This window comes from Blennius ocellaris (assembly GCF_963422515.1).
Source record: "Blennius ocellaris genome assembly, chromosome: 2".
NCBI classification, from domain to species: domain Eukaryota; kingdom Metazoa; phylum Chordata; class Actinopteri; order Blenniiformes; family Blenniidae; genus Blennius; species Blennius ocellaris.
This window is the reverse complement of record NC_137651.1, coordinates 6,986,695-7,005,919: the sequence shown is the minus strand read 5'-3', so window position 1 is coordinate 7,005,919 and position 19,225 is coordinate 6,986,695. Positions and strand designations below refer to the sequence as shown.

Sequence of the window (19,225 nt, the reverse complement as noted above, 5' to 3'; positions counted from 1 at the left end):
TGGCTGGGCACAAGTAGGAATATTTGTTACAAACACATGTATCTATCCTACAGTCGGTTCAAATCACAGACAAGTAACTGTGAAACTACTCAAAGTGACATACTAGCACAATCATAATGGTGTTAAGCTTTTTTCCAAGTACAGAAAGTCCTGTAATAGACTAGAACACAGCATGTACTCACAGCAAACAAAAAGTGAACACGGAGAGAGAATTGTATGAGTCTCTGCTTACAAAGACAAGTTTCTTTCTTGCTCTTTAAAGTATCAATGGCATCACAAGAAAGGAAGTAAACTGAAGTGCATCAAAATTCACAGCAAACGTGGTTCAACATATCAGAAAACAGGACGAGAGCCATCAATGTCATGAGTCATATTATTGCCATATTGTTGCCGTACCTTCTCCTTGGTGCCAGCCTGTGTGTTGTCGGGCCTGGTACGGATGGTGAATGGGGATGCAAGCCTCAGCAGGATGCCCTGGAATGAAGGCTCCATCTTGGGCGAGACGATCTCAAAGCAGTCCCTGAACATGAGGCTCCGGTGAGGCTCGATGCGGGCCTGCCTCCTCAGTCCTTCTCCGAGCTGCAGCAGCTCCATGCGAGGCCCCAGGACAAGGTGAAACGGGAAGGCACGGCAAAACGTGGCCAGACCGATGCGTAGATCGCTGGGATTGGTGGAGAGAGACAGGGGCGGGCGCTTACTGCTCACCGAAGCAGCGTTAGGAAGGGACGAGAGGGCCGGAGGGCATGCTTCCTGGATTTGGAAGGAGAGGCAAATGGTGGGAACGGATGTTGGAAACGGAGAGGGTGGGGATGGGGACGAGGAGGGCGAGGCGGTGGGGGACGCAGTCGGCGTGGGAGTCGCGGAGTCAAAATCTGTGTGCTCCACATCTTCGTTGGGCACCAGGGGAGTTAGAGGGGGCACCTCTTCCACCTCCACCTCAGAGTGAAAGATCCGCCTGGCAACAGCTCTGATCAACCCCGGCATCACCAATCCAACCACGGGGGCCGGGTTGAAACAATGCAGAAGCAACACCTTTCCCCTTTCATCTCTTTCTCCATGATCTCCAACTTTGTCCAATTTTATCCTTCCTTTCTCTTCCTCGTGGGGATCCTTGCACTGGAAGGAGGGACTCTCAGATGAGGCGCGGCGCCCCGTAGAGGTGCGAATGTGTTCCAAAATGGCATCAAAACCATTGAAGAAATCCTGCAGGTTGCCGCCCACGGCCCGAAGTACTCGCTCATTTTCTTCAAAGCAGAGGCCAAAGAACTGTTCTCCAAAGTGCTCTCGCAGCTCACAGAACGGTACTCCTGGGAAACGAGACACGAAACACCAGTGACAGTGATGTCGAACTGCAATCATCTAAAGGTTAATGTAAAGACCAAAAAAAAAAAAAAAAAAAACGGACATGGAAAGGTTCAAGCATAACGGGATACATATACTAATCAGAAGAGATATGATTTTCAGAATGAACTCAGATCAATTCAATTCGATTAAAGTCGTTCAGCAAATATTTCTTACACAAACTTTAAAAAAAGAAATGTTGTTGTCTTTATGCTCGTGTGTACTGTAAGTATCCCAGAAAAGGCTGCTTCAGTTACTGCAGTAACTGTAAAGGACAAATCTAACAAGAAAGTGTAGCTTTCTAGCAGCTTAACAATATTTAGCTCTATGAGTAAGTTCATTCAAAGCACTTTTTTTAATGACTGCATGAATGAACTCAGATCAATTCAATTCGATTAAAGTCGTTCAGTGGCCAGGAGAGCAACTTCAAATCATAGAAGCCAAAAACAATAAGCAAGTGAAAGGTTTTTGTCGCTGTGCAATTGGCCATTTTACCCAAAACAACAGCAAAGGAAAAAAAAAATCTCTATATTTTAAGACAAAAGGATAAAGGGAGATTCACTATTTCAGTTTGGGTCCTTTTTGGGAAATTTGGTTTATCTTTAATACTGTTGTTATACTGAACGATATGCATTTATTTGTCATAACTCTGCCCCACAAAAAGACTGAACCACAGCAGGAGGACAAGAAGAACACTGGAGAGAGGAAATCTTGGATTTCACACAGTAAAACTAAAGCTGTACTGAGTGACTCATCAAGACAATGTGTGTGTGTGTGTGTGTGTGTGTGTGTGTGTGTGTGTGTGTGTGTGTGTGTGTGTGTGTGTGTGTGTGTGTGTGTGTGTGTGTGTGTGTGTGTGTGTGTGTGTGTGTGTGTGTGTGTGTTTTCATGTTAGGCCTCAGAGACAGTAGAAGCCTCCATAGTGACTCATACAGTGTGTGCATCTGAGTGCTTGTTTTTGCATGTGTAAATAGTTGTATATCTATTCCTTCGTCCCCACTGCCCACGCCAGTAGTTGCCAACCCGTTTTTTTCATGAGGCACGACCAGTTTCCCCCTTGTGATCTCAAGGTCCCAAGCCTCTGGCCCAGACATTACCCTATATCTCTGTATAACTTTTATTTAAAATAAATAAATATATAAATCAAGTCTTCTGTGACAGCTTTGTGCATGTACACACACAAAGAGAAAACAATGCAGGATGTGCTGAGGTGAAAAGGAGAGAGGCAGTGTGTGGTGATAAAAATATCAAAGTACAGTACAATTGATTCTCAGCAAAAATATAAACAGAAAAAAGCCAGAAACAAAGACAAGAAAACGTGTTCCATACATTTATAGCCTATTTAAGTCATATTAACCAAGGCGGAATTGTGGAATTTTTTAATTTATACTTAATAATACTTAAAGTACTATTGGTTTAAACTGCCTCTCCCTTCACCCCCATATATTTCTATGTCGCCACTGCATGTCAAGACTCCATCAGTTTGATGCATACCCAGTATAGTGGCCATGTACTGCAGGATTTGTAAGACATCTTCCTCTGATCCAGAATTTTCTAGAAATGGGCATTTCTCATCTCTCTTCTCTCCTCGCCTCTCCTCGCCGCCAACATCCTGGCACCTGTCAGAAACACAGACAAAACACCCAAACAGAGTCAGCTATGAGATATGCAACTGAGCAAAATGTTAATGCTTATTTGGATCATGGCAATATATAAAAAGAGAAGTAATGTATGTTTTTATTTGTTATAAACATTTTTAGCATAATTATGGTGGGAAAAAAAACACATTATAAATGTATATATTTTGGATTATTTGTACTTTAATTGGTATTTCATTATTTTCAAGTATGTGGTTTACAATTCTCAGCAGGCAAAGAAAAAGAAAAAGAAAATATCCAGGTACACTTGCACTATTTGTATGCAGTGCATGCACTGGGATAGTGGATGAGCTGTGCCTGGCTGAAGCCTCTCTACTGAGCTTTACTGTTTTGACAGAGAAAGAGAGACAAGAGGTGAAAGGAATGTGGTGTGGTGTGTGTGTGTGTGTGTGTGTGTGTGTGTGTGTGTGTGTGTGTGTGTGTGTGTGTGTGTGTGTGTGTGTGTGTGTGTGTGTGTGTGTGTGTGTGTGTGTGTGTGTGTGTGTGTGTGTGTGTGTGTGTGTGTGTGTGTGTGCGCGTGTGTGTGTGTGCACATGGTGCTCGTCTTTCCCCCTGTGCGAAACGAAACGGAGAAGGAGATGACAAGGCAGCAGGGAAGGTGGAAGGCTCGCGGAGACTGACAAAGTGTGTGTGTACACATGCAACAGACAGACAGACCGAAACTTGAGATAAAAAACAGAAGCAAGGGGGAGTGGGGGAGTGAGTGATACCCACAGGAAAACACAGACATGACAGCATATAGTTTGCATGTGACAGTTAGTATGGAGACTTTTCAACGGTTTTCAACATAAGTCGCGGGCATCTCCTCAGGGTCCGAGGAAGCTTCAGCACAGTAGAAAAGATAGTCAAAGAGACGCTTTTTTCCCAGCAGGATTTTTGTTTTCGAGACTTTCTAAAGATGTCAAACAAGTCTTATTACAAAACTATAAGCGCAACAGTTGCAACAGTTGCGGACTAGACATAAAGAATTGCCAGGTATTTAAAACTCCAAGCACCTAACTCGCCTGAGGGCAGTTGTGCAACAGCTGCCGGGTGCGAGCAGAATGAGGCATGGTTACAAAGTGCTTTACATTGTGCTCATACACACCCTCTGAAAATCCCTGGCTGAGAGGATGGAGCCAGAGAAAGGACTGACCGGCGAGTGAGGGAGACGCTCTCACCTGATCTCCTGCTGTCGGTAGAATTGCAGGGTTCGCTGCAGAGCCTCCTGAACAGTCTGTGTCTGCAAGAAGAAGTGAGAGTGTCAGACAAGTTTCATATAGCTCTGCAAAGTTTTGGCACAACATATTTTGGACTGACATTTACTGTTTCCTAAGTTGATGTGCTAAAACTGCAGTTTCTGATGTGTTGACGGTGTAACCGGAGGTATCTTAAACCTGGACAATTTACCTTGTTTGAATGGTTTAATGTTTGATAAAACCCTCCAAGTTTGCATTTAACACAGTATGTACATTTGTAGGATGTAAAGTAAACAGTCCACTGTGAGAGTTCAGCTTAAACCCGATGCAGTATGAAGTGAATTTAACTCCTGTTAAGTTAGAGTCAAAGCTGGGCAATGGGGCAGGTATCACCCTGCTTTTTCACCGTGCATGTAAATTCCCCCTGTGCTGTAGAAATGTAGTTACCCAAACTTCAAGTAGCAGTTTATATTGATGTACTTTGAATAATTCAAGTCAGCAGCACACATGACAAGGGCTGGTGAAAGACATGCACGCCTAATCCCGCTTCTTCACCAAACACATGATTAATGGCCTCAAAGCCTTTCATCCCCCTTGTTACAGTTCGATGAAGCATGCGTCTCAACAGGCAAACAAGCCCAGTCAAAGAATCAACCGATGTGCTTTTGAAATCAGGGCAGATTTTTATGGAATAAGTTGGGTTTTTTTCACAGACCATTTGACATGTCAGAATATCACATCTGCGTTAAAAAAAATTAATAAACCAAACAAACATTGTGCTATTGCGCATTTGCTAAGTTGAGTTTCAGGTTGTCACAGGTTACTGGCATAATTAAATAATAGAGAGTCACTGTTAATTATATTAGTAACACGTCTGCGTTTCCTGCTAAAAGTCAAAGACTGCACTGAAAGGAGTAAAAAAAATTAATCTGCGATGCAGTTTCGAAAAGTGAAAGTGGAATTGAAACAATCAATGCTACACAAGGACAGCTGCTGCTGATGTAACAATTTCATTTTATGGGTTTAAGTCAACTTTTGATTAAAAAAATTTATTCCAACAACGGAGTCTGTTTCACATGGCATCTAATTATCTAATGTTCACCTACTGAAATCAAATCGTGCAGAAATTTAAAGTACTACAATACTATGGAAAGAGGAAAATGCGTGCGTGCGTGCGTGAGAGCAGCTAGTGAGTTGTGTGTTACTGACTAGCTAAGCTCATTAGGGCGGGTCCAATGTGATTATCTGTGACACGGCTGAAATGCAAGGCTGTAGTGACAATACGAGAACACATTGTGCCAGCTGGAGGGGTCATTCTGAGGCCTCCACCCAGCATAGACAGTGTGTATACCTGTGTTTTATTCTCCTTATGGGTTCCAAAATCCACAGACCCACTGTATTTTCTGTGCCCGATGTGACTGTGGCATTATAATTGTGTGCTAAGGTTCCCCTTGGGTTCATATTTAGTTAAGGAATGCATTGTCACTGCACATGTCTCATTCATGTTAGACAAATAAATGAGTATGTGTCTCTCCGTGTTGTTATGTTGCTCACTTATGGGATTTGAAACCCAACATCCAGTTGCACTTGTCTGTCAATGTGGAGACCAAAATGCAAAACATAACCATGTTAAGTATGCTTTTAATATGTTAAAAAAAAATGTTTGAAAGACTTGGTTATGGTGAAGTTAAGGGGCCAGGGAATGCATTGGCCCCACAAGTGATGTACAACTAAAAGAATCTTCCCGTCCACGTCCTTGTTTTACTCACTATGTATGTCCAAAGAGCCTTAGTCATCTACAATGTTGAGATAAAATGCAAAAGACATACTCTAAAAGCTAAGGTCACATTTACATTAAGGTTATTAATGAAGGTAAAGATTGCATAATGTCTATGAGTGGACCCCATAAGTGACACTGTTCATTTACGGATAACAGACAGAGGAAATGAGAGTTTTAAAGATGTAAGTGAGTAGTGAAGTTAAGAACGACCAATCTGTATGAGTATCAAAGTGTAGCGGTAACAGTCAGTGTACTTGAGGATCTTTCACCACTAGGTTTAATAAAAGGTCAGAAGTATTGTAGCAAAACAGTTCAGCAAAGTAAGAAAATTGTTTCAATTTCCTTACTAAGTTATTTTGTAGACAGCAACGTGAAATATTTCTTGACTAATTCACCCCATTTCTATCAGTGACCATGCAGCTGTCACTATGACACTAATAGAACGACCACCCGTCCTATTAGACAATGGAGATTAAACACATCACTGTTCAAGGATCCAGACTCCCTCACGTTCTTTAAAAAAACAATGGGCAATCTTTTTAGAAACAAATGACCTGCCTGGTGTCTCTCCCTGTGTCCTCTGGGAGATGGCTGAATTTGTCATGAGAGGCGAAATCATTTCTTACTCCTCATACAAAACCAAAAAGAAAAAAATAAAGGAAAAAGAATTGGAAGATAAAATCAAAGCTATGGCGACCGCTTATGCCACTTCCAAAGATGACCACTTGAAGCAAGAAGCTCTTGAATCTTAAGAGAGGCACCAGGCAGGGGTGTCCACTCTCACCATCTCTCCACAGTATTTATAGAACCATTAGCAGCAGCCATTCGACAGAAAAATAACATAAATACGAACAGCAAACATAACCCATAAAATATGCCTTTATGCAGATGATGTTTTACTTTTCCTGCAAAATGCACAGACCTCTCTTCCAGAATCAATATAATTAATAGACAGATTCTCCGCAATTTCAGAATATTCTATCAATTGGAATAAATCAGTTGTCTTGCCTATTAACTCTATTTTTTAGCACACATCACATACCCCACTAAAACCAGGGAACATAAAATACCTCGGCATTAACATCTCAGCCAAGCTGTCAGACTTGTTGCACTTAAATTACACTGCCCTACACCGGGAGAGAAGCAACAATTAAAATGATGGTCCTGCCTAAAATTAACTACATCTTCTCAATGATTCCAACAAAACCACCAAAACCATGGTTTAACATGCTGGATTCCCATATCTCAAAGTTCTTATGGAAAAACAAACCATCACGTATAAGTTTAAAAACACTACAGAACACCAAGGACCAAGGTGGCTTAGAATTTCCAAACTTTTATAATTGTTATCTGGCCAATAAATGACTTTATGTTGTAAAATGGATTAATCAGAACCTAGCGACAGGGTGTGGGTGTGTGTGTGTGTGTGTGTGTGTGTGTGTGTGTGTGTGTGTGTGTGTGTGTGTGTGTGTGTGTGTGTGTGTGTGTGTGTGTGTGTGTGTGTGTGTGTGTGTGTGTGTGTGTGTGCCTCTCTCTCAACCCCCCTACCTTACCTGACTCAACAATAGGGACCAGTGGGCAATGCCTAGGGTGGGGGGGGTCCAGGCAATTTTAAACAGCACCCCCCCCTCCTCGACAGCCTCCTCATTATCAGACCTTGATGCGGCTATTCATTGATCTCAGAAAGGGTGCGTTATGGTGTGTGTGCACACCGGACATCACCAAACACACAGGCTCAAACTGTTATCAGTCACAAGTGCAAACATACTGTACACATACATCATCATTAGTCCGCATTGTTACTTTGCCGGCATGTTTACTGGACACACAATATGATGGCGTGTCGCACATTAATCTCAGTCCGTCACACACAGAAACATGTTTAGATTGCAGGATTCGGTGGGAGCCTAGAAACCAGTTACAATTACTTTCTTGTTGGTGTTCGATGGTGAGAGAAACGGAATTGTGTTAGACAGCAAAAGTATTGCGTGATAGCACATCTGTGAAACGCAGTAAGAATATATATAAAAATGAGAAGATTACAAGTAGAAAATGAAGGTTAGTACCTATCCTTTATTTCTGCCCTTTCTTTCTCTTGTTCCCACCTTGTGTATGTAAATCATTCTGTCTCTGGTGTTTGCTCTGTTTCTTTACGTTGGTAGGGAAACAGATTCTCACCAATGCTCGTCCAATTCCTCTCGCTCTGTTGCTCTGCATTGCCTCGTTTCCCTGTGAGATCCAAGCCATGGCCTTCACTGTTTAAATGTGAATCCGGCTTCCCTGCATGTGTCTCGTTCCTTTTACTGCACCTTTCTCCATCTTTTCCATCAGCATGACCCGGTGTGGTGAACGGCCACAGAGCAGTAGGCACGAGTGCTGCAGCACAGCTGGAGCGCGGCTCTTTGCTTGTGAAAAGAATAGAAAACTGCCGCCTCAAATGAGACCCTGCAATATGACTCTCCTAGTGCATGAGACAAAATGACTGATGCATATGAAGCTTGGTAAGGAAAGGAACGGCTTTGTTGCTGTCAGTGTTGTTTTATCAAGATTTTTAGGCTGAAGTTGTGCTGCTGTCCTTCTGCCTTGGGTTCTCAACGTTCCTGACTAAGAATGAGGATTCCAGTTTATCATTGTGAGCAGGGATATATCCATTAAGGTTGCTCCTGTGTTGGCTTTTACTGATTATGAATTAAAGAAATATGCCGCCGTACTTCATATGTGCAAGAAAACGCAATAAGGGAGCCATATGTTATGTGCTCTATAAACAACATTTAAACTCTGTTTATGCCAAGATGTCACACTGTGTGTGGCCATCTTGATATTTAAGGCCCTCGATGCTCCCAGGAGTTTACTCTCAGAAGTCCATTATCACTTCCCCTCATGGCAACATTTACTTAATATATCTTTCAGGACAAGTATAACATTGTCTTAATTAGTTGAGGGGATGTTTATATATTAATCAAATCAATAAGAAACAAAACAACACAGCTGTAAACCTTCAGCAGATCGATGGCAACCTTTAGCTTTACTTATCCCCGAGTCCATTACATTCATACACCTCCAATCAGTGCTCCGCTTTTCATTACGTAAACCAGTCAAGGGATCTATGACTCATATTATCATAAGTATTGATGGTTTTCATTGCAGTAACATGTTTGAAGAAATTCCATCTATCTTAATAATACACGAAAGGATAAGTTCTGCTGGTAGAAAAATCAGTCGGCTCCAATGAGATTTTCAACTTCGGCGAAACATTTTTTTGGATTCATGAAGCTCAAAACATTTTTTTTTCTTTTCTTGTATCAAATGGCATGGAGTTTCATTTTATGCAAGTAGTACATCGGGATTTGTACATCCTTGTAATGAGATAATTATCTTGTGGGAATGAAATCACCAGAGGTCGCACAGTGTAATTCATTCCATTAGTTTAAAAAAAAGAAATGGAACAATCAGCATGCATACAGCACAGTAAACTGGGTAAAGTCCTCTAAAACAATCCGGTTTTTGAACGGGGGGGGGGGGGGGGGGGGGGGGGTTGTCCACAGATTGTGGATTTACTAGAAAACACATATAGCATGTTTGTCTCACACTTTTTAGATTTGTGGCTGACACTTGGAGCCTTTTGATCAGTGTCACGGGTCACTAAGCTAATGACCTCCATGTGTACACACCAAACTGAGAGAAAGAGAGAGAGAGAGAGAGAGAGAGAGAGAGAGAGAGAGAGAGAGTGAGGGAGAGGGAGAGGGAGAGACGGGAAATTAATGTTTGTGAGAATTGCCAATGTGTGTGTCAGTGTGTGTTGCTGCTTCTGGGTCAGTGCAGACAGGGTGAAGACAACCGCAGAGAGCATGCTCTGTTCTGTCAGTCACGGTCCATTGCAGTCAACAATAGACACTGCCTCTGCACGCACCCACTGTGTGTGTGTGTGTGAGAGAGAGAGAGAGAGAGAGAGAGAGAGAGAGAGAGAGAGCGAGAGAGGGAGAGAGGGAGAGAGAGAAGATAATAAACACATGTGTTCTTTGGTGAGTGTATTTATGTTTCCTTTTTGGCTAGTTTGAGTGTTTGCTACTTGTGACAACAAATACTGCACAATTTGATTACTTGCTTTGGAGCAAGGTCGGGCGAAGGTGAAGGTGCACTGTCAAATCCCAGCTCAGAAACAAAAAAAACATGAAACCTTCAAGAAATAAAAAAAACAACCTTCCAACATTCAAAATGTATCACTTCACAATGCCCATCATGCATTTGCATTACAAAAACTCCCCACTGATTCCAAACGGCCATGACTGACACTCACTGGCTCATATTTAAATTCTGGATATTGTCATCACTGAGTGTTATACAAATCTGTCTTTATCTGTGTTCTCTCTTCCCATTTATTCTACCCCACCGATCGATTAAAGATCAGGGCCGGTAAGCTGCAGCTGAGAGCTGAACGTCAACATCAGTTTTTTGGGTTGGTTTGTTTTTTTTAGGAGTGCTGTTGTGAACTTTGTTATTTTTTTGCAGGGAGAACCTGTGCAGCTAAAAGAAAAGAAAAGGGCTGACAATGTCAGCTTTTCTACAACATTTTCCCCGCAACATCTATTTCTCTGTGGAATGGGAGCAGAGGGGCTGAGCATTTGCAGTTTGGAGAAACCTATTCCCTCAACTGCTGATGAAAAACACAACAGTGTTCCTATATTATGCTGTGAACCAACATAGACAGAACTGGGAACCAGACGAGCTGATTGTCAAACCATCTGACAAACAGCCCATCACCCAGAGGGTGAGTGTGAAGAATGAAGTTTGTGGGTTTTTTTGGACCTCACGAGTACCACAGAGAATAGTCATAACGTGTAAAAGTAAAAGAGCTTCAGTTCAGTGTTGCATTGTGTGGTGTTAAAGGTCCCATTTCCAAGAGGGAAAAATACATCTGAATGCTGTCTAACTGGGAACTTCCCAATAGGAAAGTAGTCAGGTTCCGAAACCTCATCCTGGACTGGGACTTTTCCATAGAGTAACTTTTCAAATCACCAGCTTTATGAATACCCCATAACACAAGTTTTTTTTTTTTTTTTTTAAGAAAAACTGCATATGTATGTTATAGATTCTAGAAAGGATTTTTCATCAAACAACGTGGATCAGGAAAATAAAAACAATACTTATTTTTCTCAGGCGCCTTTACAACAGGTGTTAAAAAAAAAACAAGTGTTTAAATGAAACGTCATTGCATCACAATGTTAAACGCAGCCTCGTCCGCCTTTACCACTTTCTACTTTTTGCACACACACACACACACACACACACACACACACACACACACACACACACACACACACACACACACACACACACACACACACACACACACACACACACACACACACACACAATCTAATTCCAAGCTTTAAGCCTGTTACTTGGCTTTTCAGATGTAGTAGTATGATCAATGATATGGAGGAACTGAGTCACTACAACTGAATGCTCTCTGTTTGAGATAGTACCGCTGTGACATTTGAGGATCAACACAATGTTTCGCAGCTCTTTGCCTTCACCTCTATTTGTGATTATCCAGAGTGGCGAAGTTAAACACTGCCAGCCTACCTTAAACCAACTGACTGGTTTATTATATATAGTATATTACATGACACTGTATGAAAATGAAAAGTTGCTTGTTAAGACCATCAAACATCGAGCAAATCATTGCTTAGGTATTTCTTCTAGAATACGATCTCTTAAACGTGTATCAAGACACCGTATCTAAATGCAGTGTGTTGGCCGGCAAAGGGGATTATTTTGAGATACTCATTTTGTTGACAGAAATGTTTACCATACTATGTTGACAGAAACCATGCCATTTGCAGTGGGTGTACCTCAGCTGGAGCCAGAGATGTCAGACATTGAGCTGCAGGCCTCAGTTACCAAGCAATCGCTCATGTTGGCTCGAACGAAAAAAAAGACATTTGTAACTTAACGTGGTCTCGATGTAAAATGCCTTGACTCCAAAGTGGTTGTTTAATATCAAACCTGGAAGACGTTGATCTGCTCTGCTCCTCAATTTTAGGCACAGAATCGAAACTTTTCTTGACGCATGTTCAGTTTTTACAGTTCGAATTAAAGTTTGCTAAGAAGCACTTTAGTGTCTCTGTGGAAAAAAAGACACACAAAGTGATTCACACACAATTGGGACACTTTATACTGTCCAGCTGGTGTCAGATAACAGAGTATCAGCCACTTTTGTCCACATCTTTGACGTTTGTGTATATTCACTGCTCTGAAGCAACCAATCACATCCTAAACTCATGAAGGACAAATTCCTTAATCACACGCCATCCATCACAAGTGCAGGCAGTTCTAATAGCTGCTTTATTACATTACAGCCTGTATTACAACTGAAACACAGATAACACAGACAAGCAGAGAGAGAGAGAGAGAGAGAGAGAGAGAGAGAGAGAGAAACAGGCTTCTTGGTCACACTCCTCACATTGTTACATATACACAGGCATCGCTCCACCTCTCTCTCTCGCTCCACAACATATTTGTTATATAATCTGTCAGATGATTCAGGCTATCAGAGGTGAATGATGAAAGGAGGCTGTTTTCATAGACAGCACACATCAGATCAGTGTGTAAGGAAAGACAATCTCTGTAAGAATCATTAAGTATAAAATGGCCTGAATGTTGATCATTTCCAGGTCTTGGTGGTTCTTTCTACTCTTTGCAGGAATGGAGCTCTTTGAGAGCACGAGGACTATAATGAAATGAATATTCTGTTGATAAATTGGGACACGTTTCAGAAGGGGGGTGTGGGGGGGGGGGGGGGGGGTCGGTCTGGTGAGCTGTCCTGTGGCACTACAAGTTTCCTGCAGGAATCTTTCATGATGCTGCACGCAGGCTTACCGTGGGCGAGGTCAGCCGCCTGAGGCTCTCCCCCAGCGAGTCGAGGTTCACGCGTCTCCTCCTGGTGACCCTCTTGTGGGGCCCCTGCGGCTCCTCGCGACCCGCCGGGCACGCCGACCTCTCCGCGGGGCTGCGGCCGTTCCAGAGCGCCGCTCGGTGCGCGGAGGACGAAGAGGAGGAGGAGGAGGAGGGGATGAAGGAGGAAAAGGGGCAGCCTCGGCTCTCCTCCGCCGGCTCAGAGCCGCCGTCCCCTCCGTCTCCCCCGGGGCTCTCGAGCCCGCAGTCCGAGCCCACCGAGCTGCTGAACGACTCCGAGGAGATCTTGCGCGACGACGAGGACATGGTGGTGAGGAAGAGGAGGGGGAGGACGGTGATGATGATGGTGGTGGTGGTGGTGGTGGTGGTGGCGGCGGTGCTGAGGATGATGATGCTGCTACAATCGGCTCAGTACCACCTGTACGCCGGGGAGTCATCAGATAGTGGGGGGGTGGGTGGGGGGGTGGGGGGGTTGGCTAAGGGCTGGATAGGTGGGGGGGGGTGGGGTGGGGTGGGGGGGTTAAAATCCGTCTGTGTCTGTGTGCATATGAGATGCGTCTGAGGGAGGAGGGATGGAGGGGAGGGAGGGGAAGGGGGGACGAAAGAGAAGGAGCGCACTAACGGCACGCAAACATTTATGTAAGGGGCAGGAGGAAGAAGAGGGGGGGTGATGGGGGGGGGGGGGGGTATCACGTCTTTAAAAAGCAGTCCTCCTTTAACCCCCTCGGAATACAAACCCAGTGGCCAAACGCTCCCCCCTCGTGTGGATCCAGTAAAGTAGAGAAACAAGCCTTGGCAACAGTGGTGGTTCAATGTCCTCCGGCTCCGAGAGACGCGCGCGAGTTGCGCCGCAACTATTTCACAGCAGACGCGCCTCCGAGCGCGCGGCAAAGGTCGCCGCAAACGGGCCACACGCAGGTCTGCCACGACGCATCTGGTTTACTCCTCCTGGATGTGTTTTTTTTTTTTTTTTTTTAATTATTATTATTGTTATTATTGTGGCGTCAAGGGGAGCGCATCGGCTCCCTCCTCCTCCTCCTCTTCCTCCTCCTCCTCCGTCTCTCCCCCCACGCTGCCGGTGAGAAACCCCCCCACCCACCCACCCCCAAAGTCACCGCAGCAGCAGCGGCGGCAGCAGCTGCGTCTGTCTCCCCCTCGCTCCTCCGTCCCTCCTCCACCTCCTCCTCCCCCTCCGGCGTGTCCTTTGCGGTTCTCCTGTCTGCGTGCCAGCTGACCGTCCTCTCATCGTTCGGCCATCTCTCGGTTTTACGCGCAAGTCCTTCGCCCACCCGCCGCCGTCTCTGGCGCGCCTTTTGGCGTCCGCCGCGTCCTCGCGCTGCTTCGCCTGCTTTATTTATGGATCCTTGATTCAAACTCTGGTGGGCAACGAGAGAGGAGGAGAGGAGAGGAGAGAGATGGCTGGCTGGAGCCGAGTGGAGAGATGCGCGAGTTGTGGAGCGAATTGAGAGAGAGAGAGAGAGAGAGAGAGAGAGGAGAGAGAGAGAGAGAGAGAGAGAGAGAGAGAGAGGAGAGAGAGAGAGAGAGAGAGAGAGGGGAGAGAGAGAGAGAGAGAGAGAGAGAGAGAGAGAGAGAGAGAGAGCGCTCAGCCAACAGCAGCATGATGTGCCTTTACGCAAGTCAATGCCCAACTGCGATAGATAGATAGATAGATAGATAGATAGATAGATAGATAGATAGATAGATAGATAGATAGATAGATAGATAGATAGATAGATAGATAGATAGATAGATAGATAGATAGATTTTTCCCCCATTATGATTAACACCACTGTTTTTTTTAGATACAATTTCAGATCTATTGGGGTGAGAAGATATTAATTCAATTCAATTTGATTTGTATAGCGTCAAGGAGAACAGTCAACAGAGAAGAACCCAACAATTTCACATGAGCAAACATAAGTGACTGTGGATAGAAAGAAAAACTCCCCGTTAAAAGGAAGAAACCTTTGCAGAACCAAGGTGAGAAAAAGACACGACAGACAGATTGTGGAGAGGGATTCAAATCCTGGTTCGAGTAAGGGGTCAGGATTCAAAATGCATGCATTTCTAAATTTAACAATACTTAATAAAGTCAAATTCAAACGTGACTGGAGGCATTCGATTCTAAGTTATTTTGTGGTGGGACAGAGAGTATCAAGACATGAACTTGGGGGGGGGGGGCGGTGGTCTAATTACTAATATTTGAGGAGAGCAGGAGGCAATCAGATCACGGGGAGACATGTATAGTGGCAGTATTTGAAAAGTAGGAAACCAAAATATGAGTTGATGACAGAACTTGTGTCTCGGCCAAAGTATTTCATTCTAATGTTTGATAAATGTAAAACTTTACGGGAAGCCACACAAAACCGTCGTGTTTTTCACTCTCACCCCATATCAAGAATATTGTGGCTTCAAATTTGGGCGGGCCAAAGCCTTTTTGTGTGAGGTTTGCAAGTTCTCTCTGTGCGCATGTATGGGATTTCTCCAGTTTCTCCAGGTTTCCTCCCACAGTCCAAAAGTATGTGAAGTTAATTGACGACCATACTGTCTCTGCATTTGGTCCAAAACCACAGTTTTTGAACCAATGATGTGTCCTCTGATTGGGGACTTAAGAGGTTAAATAGAGTCAAAAGTCTTGCTAAGGGAGAAGCCATCCATTAATTGCAGTGTGATCTGAACATGCTGAACTTTAAAAAAAAAAAAAAAAAAAAAAAAAAACTTAGAAAAACAAGTAAAAGTGGTTTCAATAAACTAATGGGTAGCTCTTCTTTGTCATTGCACCTCATCATTTCGAGCTTTTAATAACAGTGACATTCTGTCAGGCCACAAACAGGTCAGTGTTTCCTAATTAACTAAGTGCCAATGGAAATCAAGCAACATCTGACTGTAATCCAAACAACAGTCATGGTCAATGAGCTGGGTTTGTGGCGACATGCCAAATATGTTGGAACAAGCATGTACATGGATAAATTTGACTTCGCGGGCAGATAATAGAGCTTGTCGCGGTAGTACTCGCTTGTTGGCTGCCATCAGAGGACAGCGCCACGTTCATGTCTGGCACTAATAACAGTCGTGACCTTCACCTCGATTGACAGAGCATGTCTGTTCATTAAGGGCTCCAAAGGGACAAGCAGAGAGACGCCGAGACAGACGTGGTCACATCATGCAAGTGTACATATGTGTGTGCGTGCACTCTCTCACACAAACACACATATACTCAAGTCTAATTTCCTGAAGGTGCCTGCTAATTCGTTTGACTCTCTGGAGCAGTGTGACCCCAATCCATTGCACTGAATTCTGCTCCTCCTCTCGTCTCTCTCTCGCTCACTCTCACTCTCTAACACACTCTCTAACACGCACCCACACACTGTCTTTCTCTAACGCACAGCCTGCACTGGCCCCACACACACACACACACTCTATCACTGCCTCTCTTTCCTTATCTGGTGGCCTGCTCTTCGCAATCAGCCTGTCATCCATCAGTAATAATGTGGCCATTTAATAAAGCCAACACTACAATGAAATAAATAATGTTCCAGAGAAGATAAGCCCACAAGCTGAGGGACTGCCTCGAACTGGCTGCCAGCCATCAAGAGCCGAGTGCAGGCCGCGCGATGGGTCGGCAACTGTGCCGTCATGGAAGCAGAGGAGATGAGCAACGCCTGGTGTATTCTAGCAACCTCATCCAGCGGGGACCTTTAACATGAATGATACTGAGGTTTAATCGCATCATCAAGAAGGGCAATGCGACCCCGGGTCATGTTGATTCTGCTTCTGTAAGAATTCAAGTATACTGGAGTAACCCGTCATAACAAGGTTTGTGTGGTCATGTTTTTCATTTTATTGAAGTAAAATGTCTAATATGAAAATTAACATGTCAAACTTGCACCAATGAAATTCAACTTTTTTACAGTTTAAAGCAGGTGTGTCAAACATGCTGCCGGTGGGCTGAGACTGAGCCGCAGGATGACCTTTCACAGTTTAAAACATTAACTGGAGAAGTTTCTATGAAAGTAAAGGTTGTTTCTAATGTGTCCACTGGAGATCAAACGGTTTCGGTGAGTCGAGGTTGTACCGCAACACTGAAACCAAAAAGAAACATCAGATAGCAGAATTGAGCGCCGAGCCAACTGTTTTGTTCCCCCTGAAGTTAAATCAGTGTCACAACTCTAGTCTAGAGCAGCAGCATCCTTTCACTGATCCAAAATATGCAATTAATGAATAGACAAACCATTAAAGAAAATGATGTGACCAGGTTCATTCATTCCAATCTGAAGCAACACTGATTTGAAACCAGTCAGATTAATTTAAACATTTGTAAATATCAGAGAACATTTAATATAAGAGTGTTTTGCAAGCAAAAAGGGACACACACACACACACACACACACACCTTAGAGGAAGGGTTTGACAAACATCTATGCACCTACCAGAGTCAGAGCCTTTATAGAGAAGAAATACTTGTACATAGTGGAATGCAGGACGATAAGAGAAGCATGATACACGAGTGAGCAGAAACCAGGTGCTTTTCACAATTTCTGGTTCTCCTGTGAGACGTGAGTGCTGGCAGGAGGCACTTCAGTTTCCATTTTGCCATTGAGAAGACTTGGCATTATTGTTTCATCATTTGTGTCAAGTATGTGTCTCCTGCCTGTGTGGATGCAGAAAGAGGCAAAACAAAAGTAAACAGCAATTGGCGAGAATGAGCAGGTTTTGCAAAATAACCCTACCCCAAGGGTGTGTGTGTGTGTGTGTGTGTGTGTGTGTGTGTGTGTGTGTGTGTGTGTGTGTGTGTGTGTGTGTGTGTGTGTGTGTGTGTGTGTGTGTGTGTGTGTATAGCAGTGACAGGAAAAGACAAACGACTGACTCTGTCATAAATCTGGCCCCAGCCAATCTAATTGGCCATAACCATACATCACTTCACACCACTCTGTTGCTATTAACCATGAACCCGTGCCTCTCTGTCACTTATAAATAACCTGCTGCGTCGTCCCAGAGGGCGGCTTCTAAAGTGCACGCAGGGTCGGAACAGTAGTAAATTGCATAATGTGTTGTTTCAACTGAATTTCATGAAATTCACCACATGACGATTACACCTTCACTCACACATACTGATTGTGACTTTGTGTGTGTGTGTGCGTGTGTGTGTGCGCGTGTGTTTGGTGATTACATCACACCCAAGTGGCTGGGTAATAGAGGTGGTTGACAAAGTAGATTACAGCTGATTTATGACAGTTGTCCCTCTGATGCACATATAAATGATAAATAACAAACAGTCCATTGACGGCCAGGCTGCAGACACACTGTGGTTGCTATGGCTGGCTGAGACAAGTCTCTTTAAAATGATGTCATCGTACAATAACATTAAATGACGGATACGACGGGTACGACAAATCCCAACGAAGAACTATTTTCAATCCTTGTTGTTTCAGTCTGATGGGGCCGTCCTTGTATGTAGGTGAGGAGAGCTCGTCTCCATCCGCGTTTGACTTCACTGTAATGTTTAGGCCAATGGGAGAATGGTGTTTGGGATTCTTCTCAGTATCAGACGGAGTAGTTTAAAACAAGTGCGAGCTGAGGAGTTTGTTAACAATTAAAAGTCAAGGAGTCCCAGCGTTAGAACACTCCCGTGCAATATAAATGGCACAGGCAAGCCGATGGCCTATTAGGAACTATGAAGGGACAGAAAGTAATTAAATTGGACAAAGTTGTTTATTTGGGGTTTTAGTGCGTGCAACATAGTGACACTAAAAAACGATTATCATGTACTTACATACAGTCTATTAAACAAGTGGGCCTGCCTGTGGGATCGGTTTGTGCGGCTCTACCAGACAGTATCTCCCTCCAGTCTCTCTGTGAGGACAGATGGACTCATTAAGGAGAGTGCCATAGGTGGCGAAAGTACACGTCGCGCAAGTAGAACTGCACTTGCCAGCGACTTCATTAAGTACACCTGTACAAACTGTGCAATCATGCACAGTGATGGAGACAAAGAGTCTATACTCACTATGCAATACTTTGCTGCAACACCAACACTTTAGGCCCATGATTCTCAAACTGTGGTAGGTGCAAATATTTTGGTGCGTGAGCTCCCTCGAGTGGTGAGTCAGGGCAAGTCATGAATAGAATTCTTTTTATTAGACATTTTTTTAAATATAGAAAGATTATCGAAATAGTACAAAACTTAAATTGGGAAATATTTAACACGAAATGTATACAAGTAATAAGTCCATCGCTTGTAGGGTCATCCTCTAATAGCCTCCACAGCTCAGGTCAGCCATAATGGTGGCACTTGGAAGAGCTCCATGTTTACCTTCGCCAACGAAAGTTAGTCAAAGATTGTTTTTGTC

At 43.8% G+C, this 19,225-nt stretch overlaps 1 protein-coding gene across 1 annotated transcript in view; it reads right to left on the bottom strand.

The window, feature by feature from the left end:
• Positions 1–13,181, bottom strand: part of gucy1a2 (guanylate cyclase 1, soluble, alpha 2) — a gene marked incomplete at both ends in the record, with an annotated part of 39,822 nt that extends 26,641 nt beyond the window's left edge. Inside the window, 4 exons of the mRNA XM_080508422.1 lie at positions 397–1,307; positions 2,836–2,960; positions 4,160–4,221; positions 12,840–13,181. Coding sequence (XP_080364548.1) covers positions 397–1,307; positions 2,836–2,960; positions 4,160–4,221; positions 12,840–13,181 — 1,440 coding nt within the window. The remainder of the gene's footprint in view (positions 1–396; positions 1,308–2,835; positions 2,961–4,159; positions 4,222–12,839) is intronic.
• Positions 13,182–19,225: the final 6,044 nt, after the last annotated feature.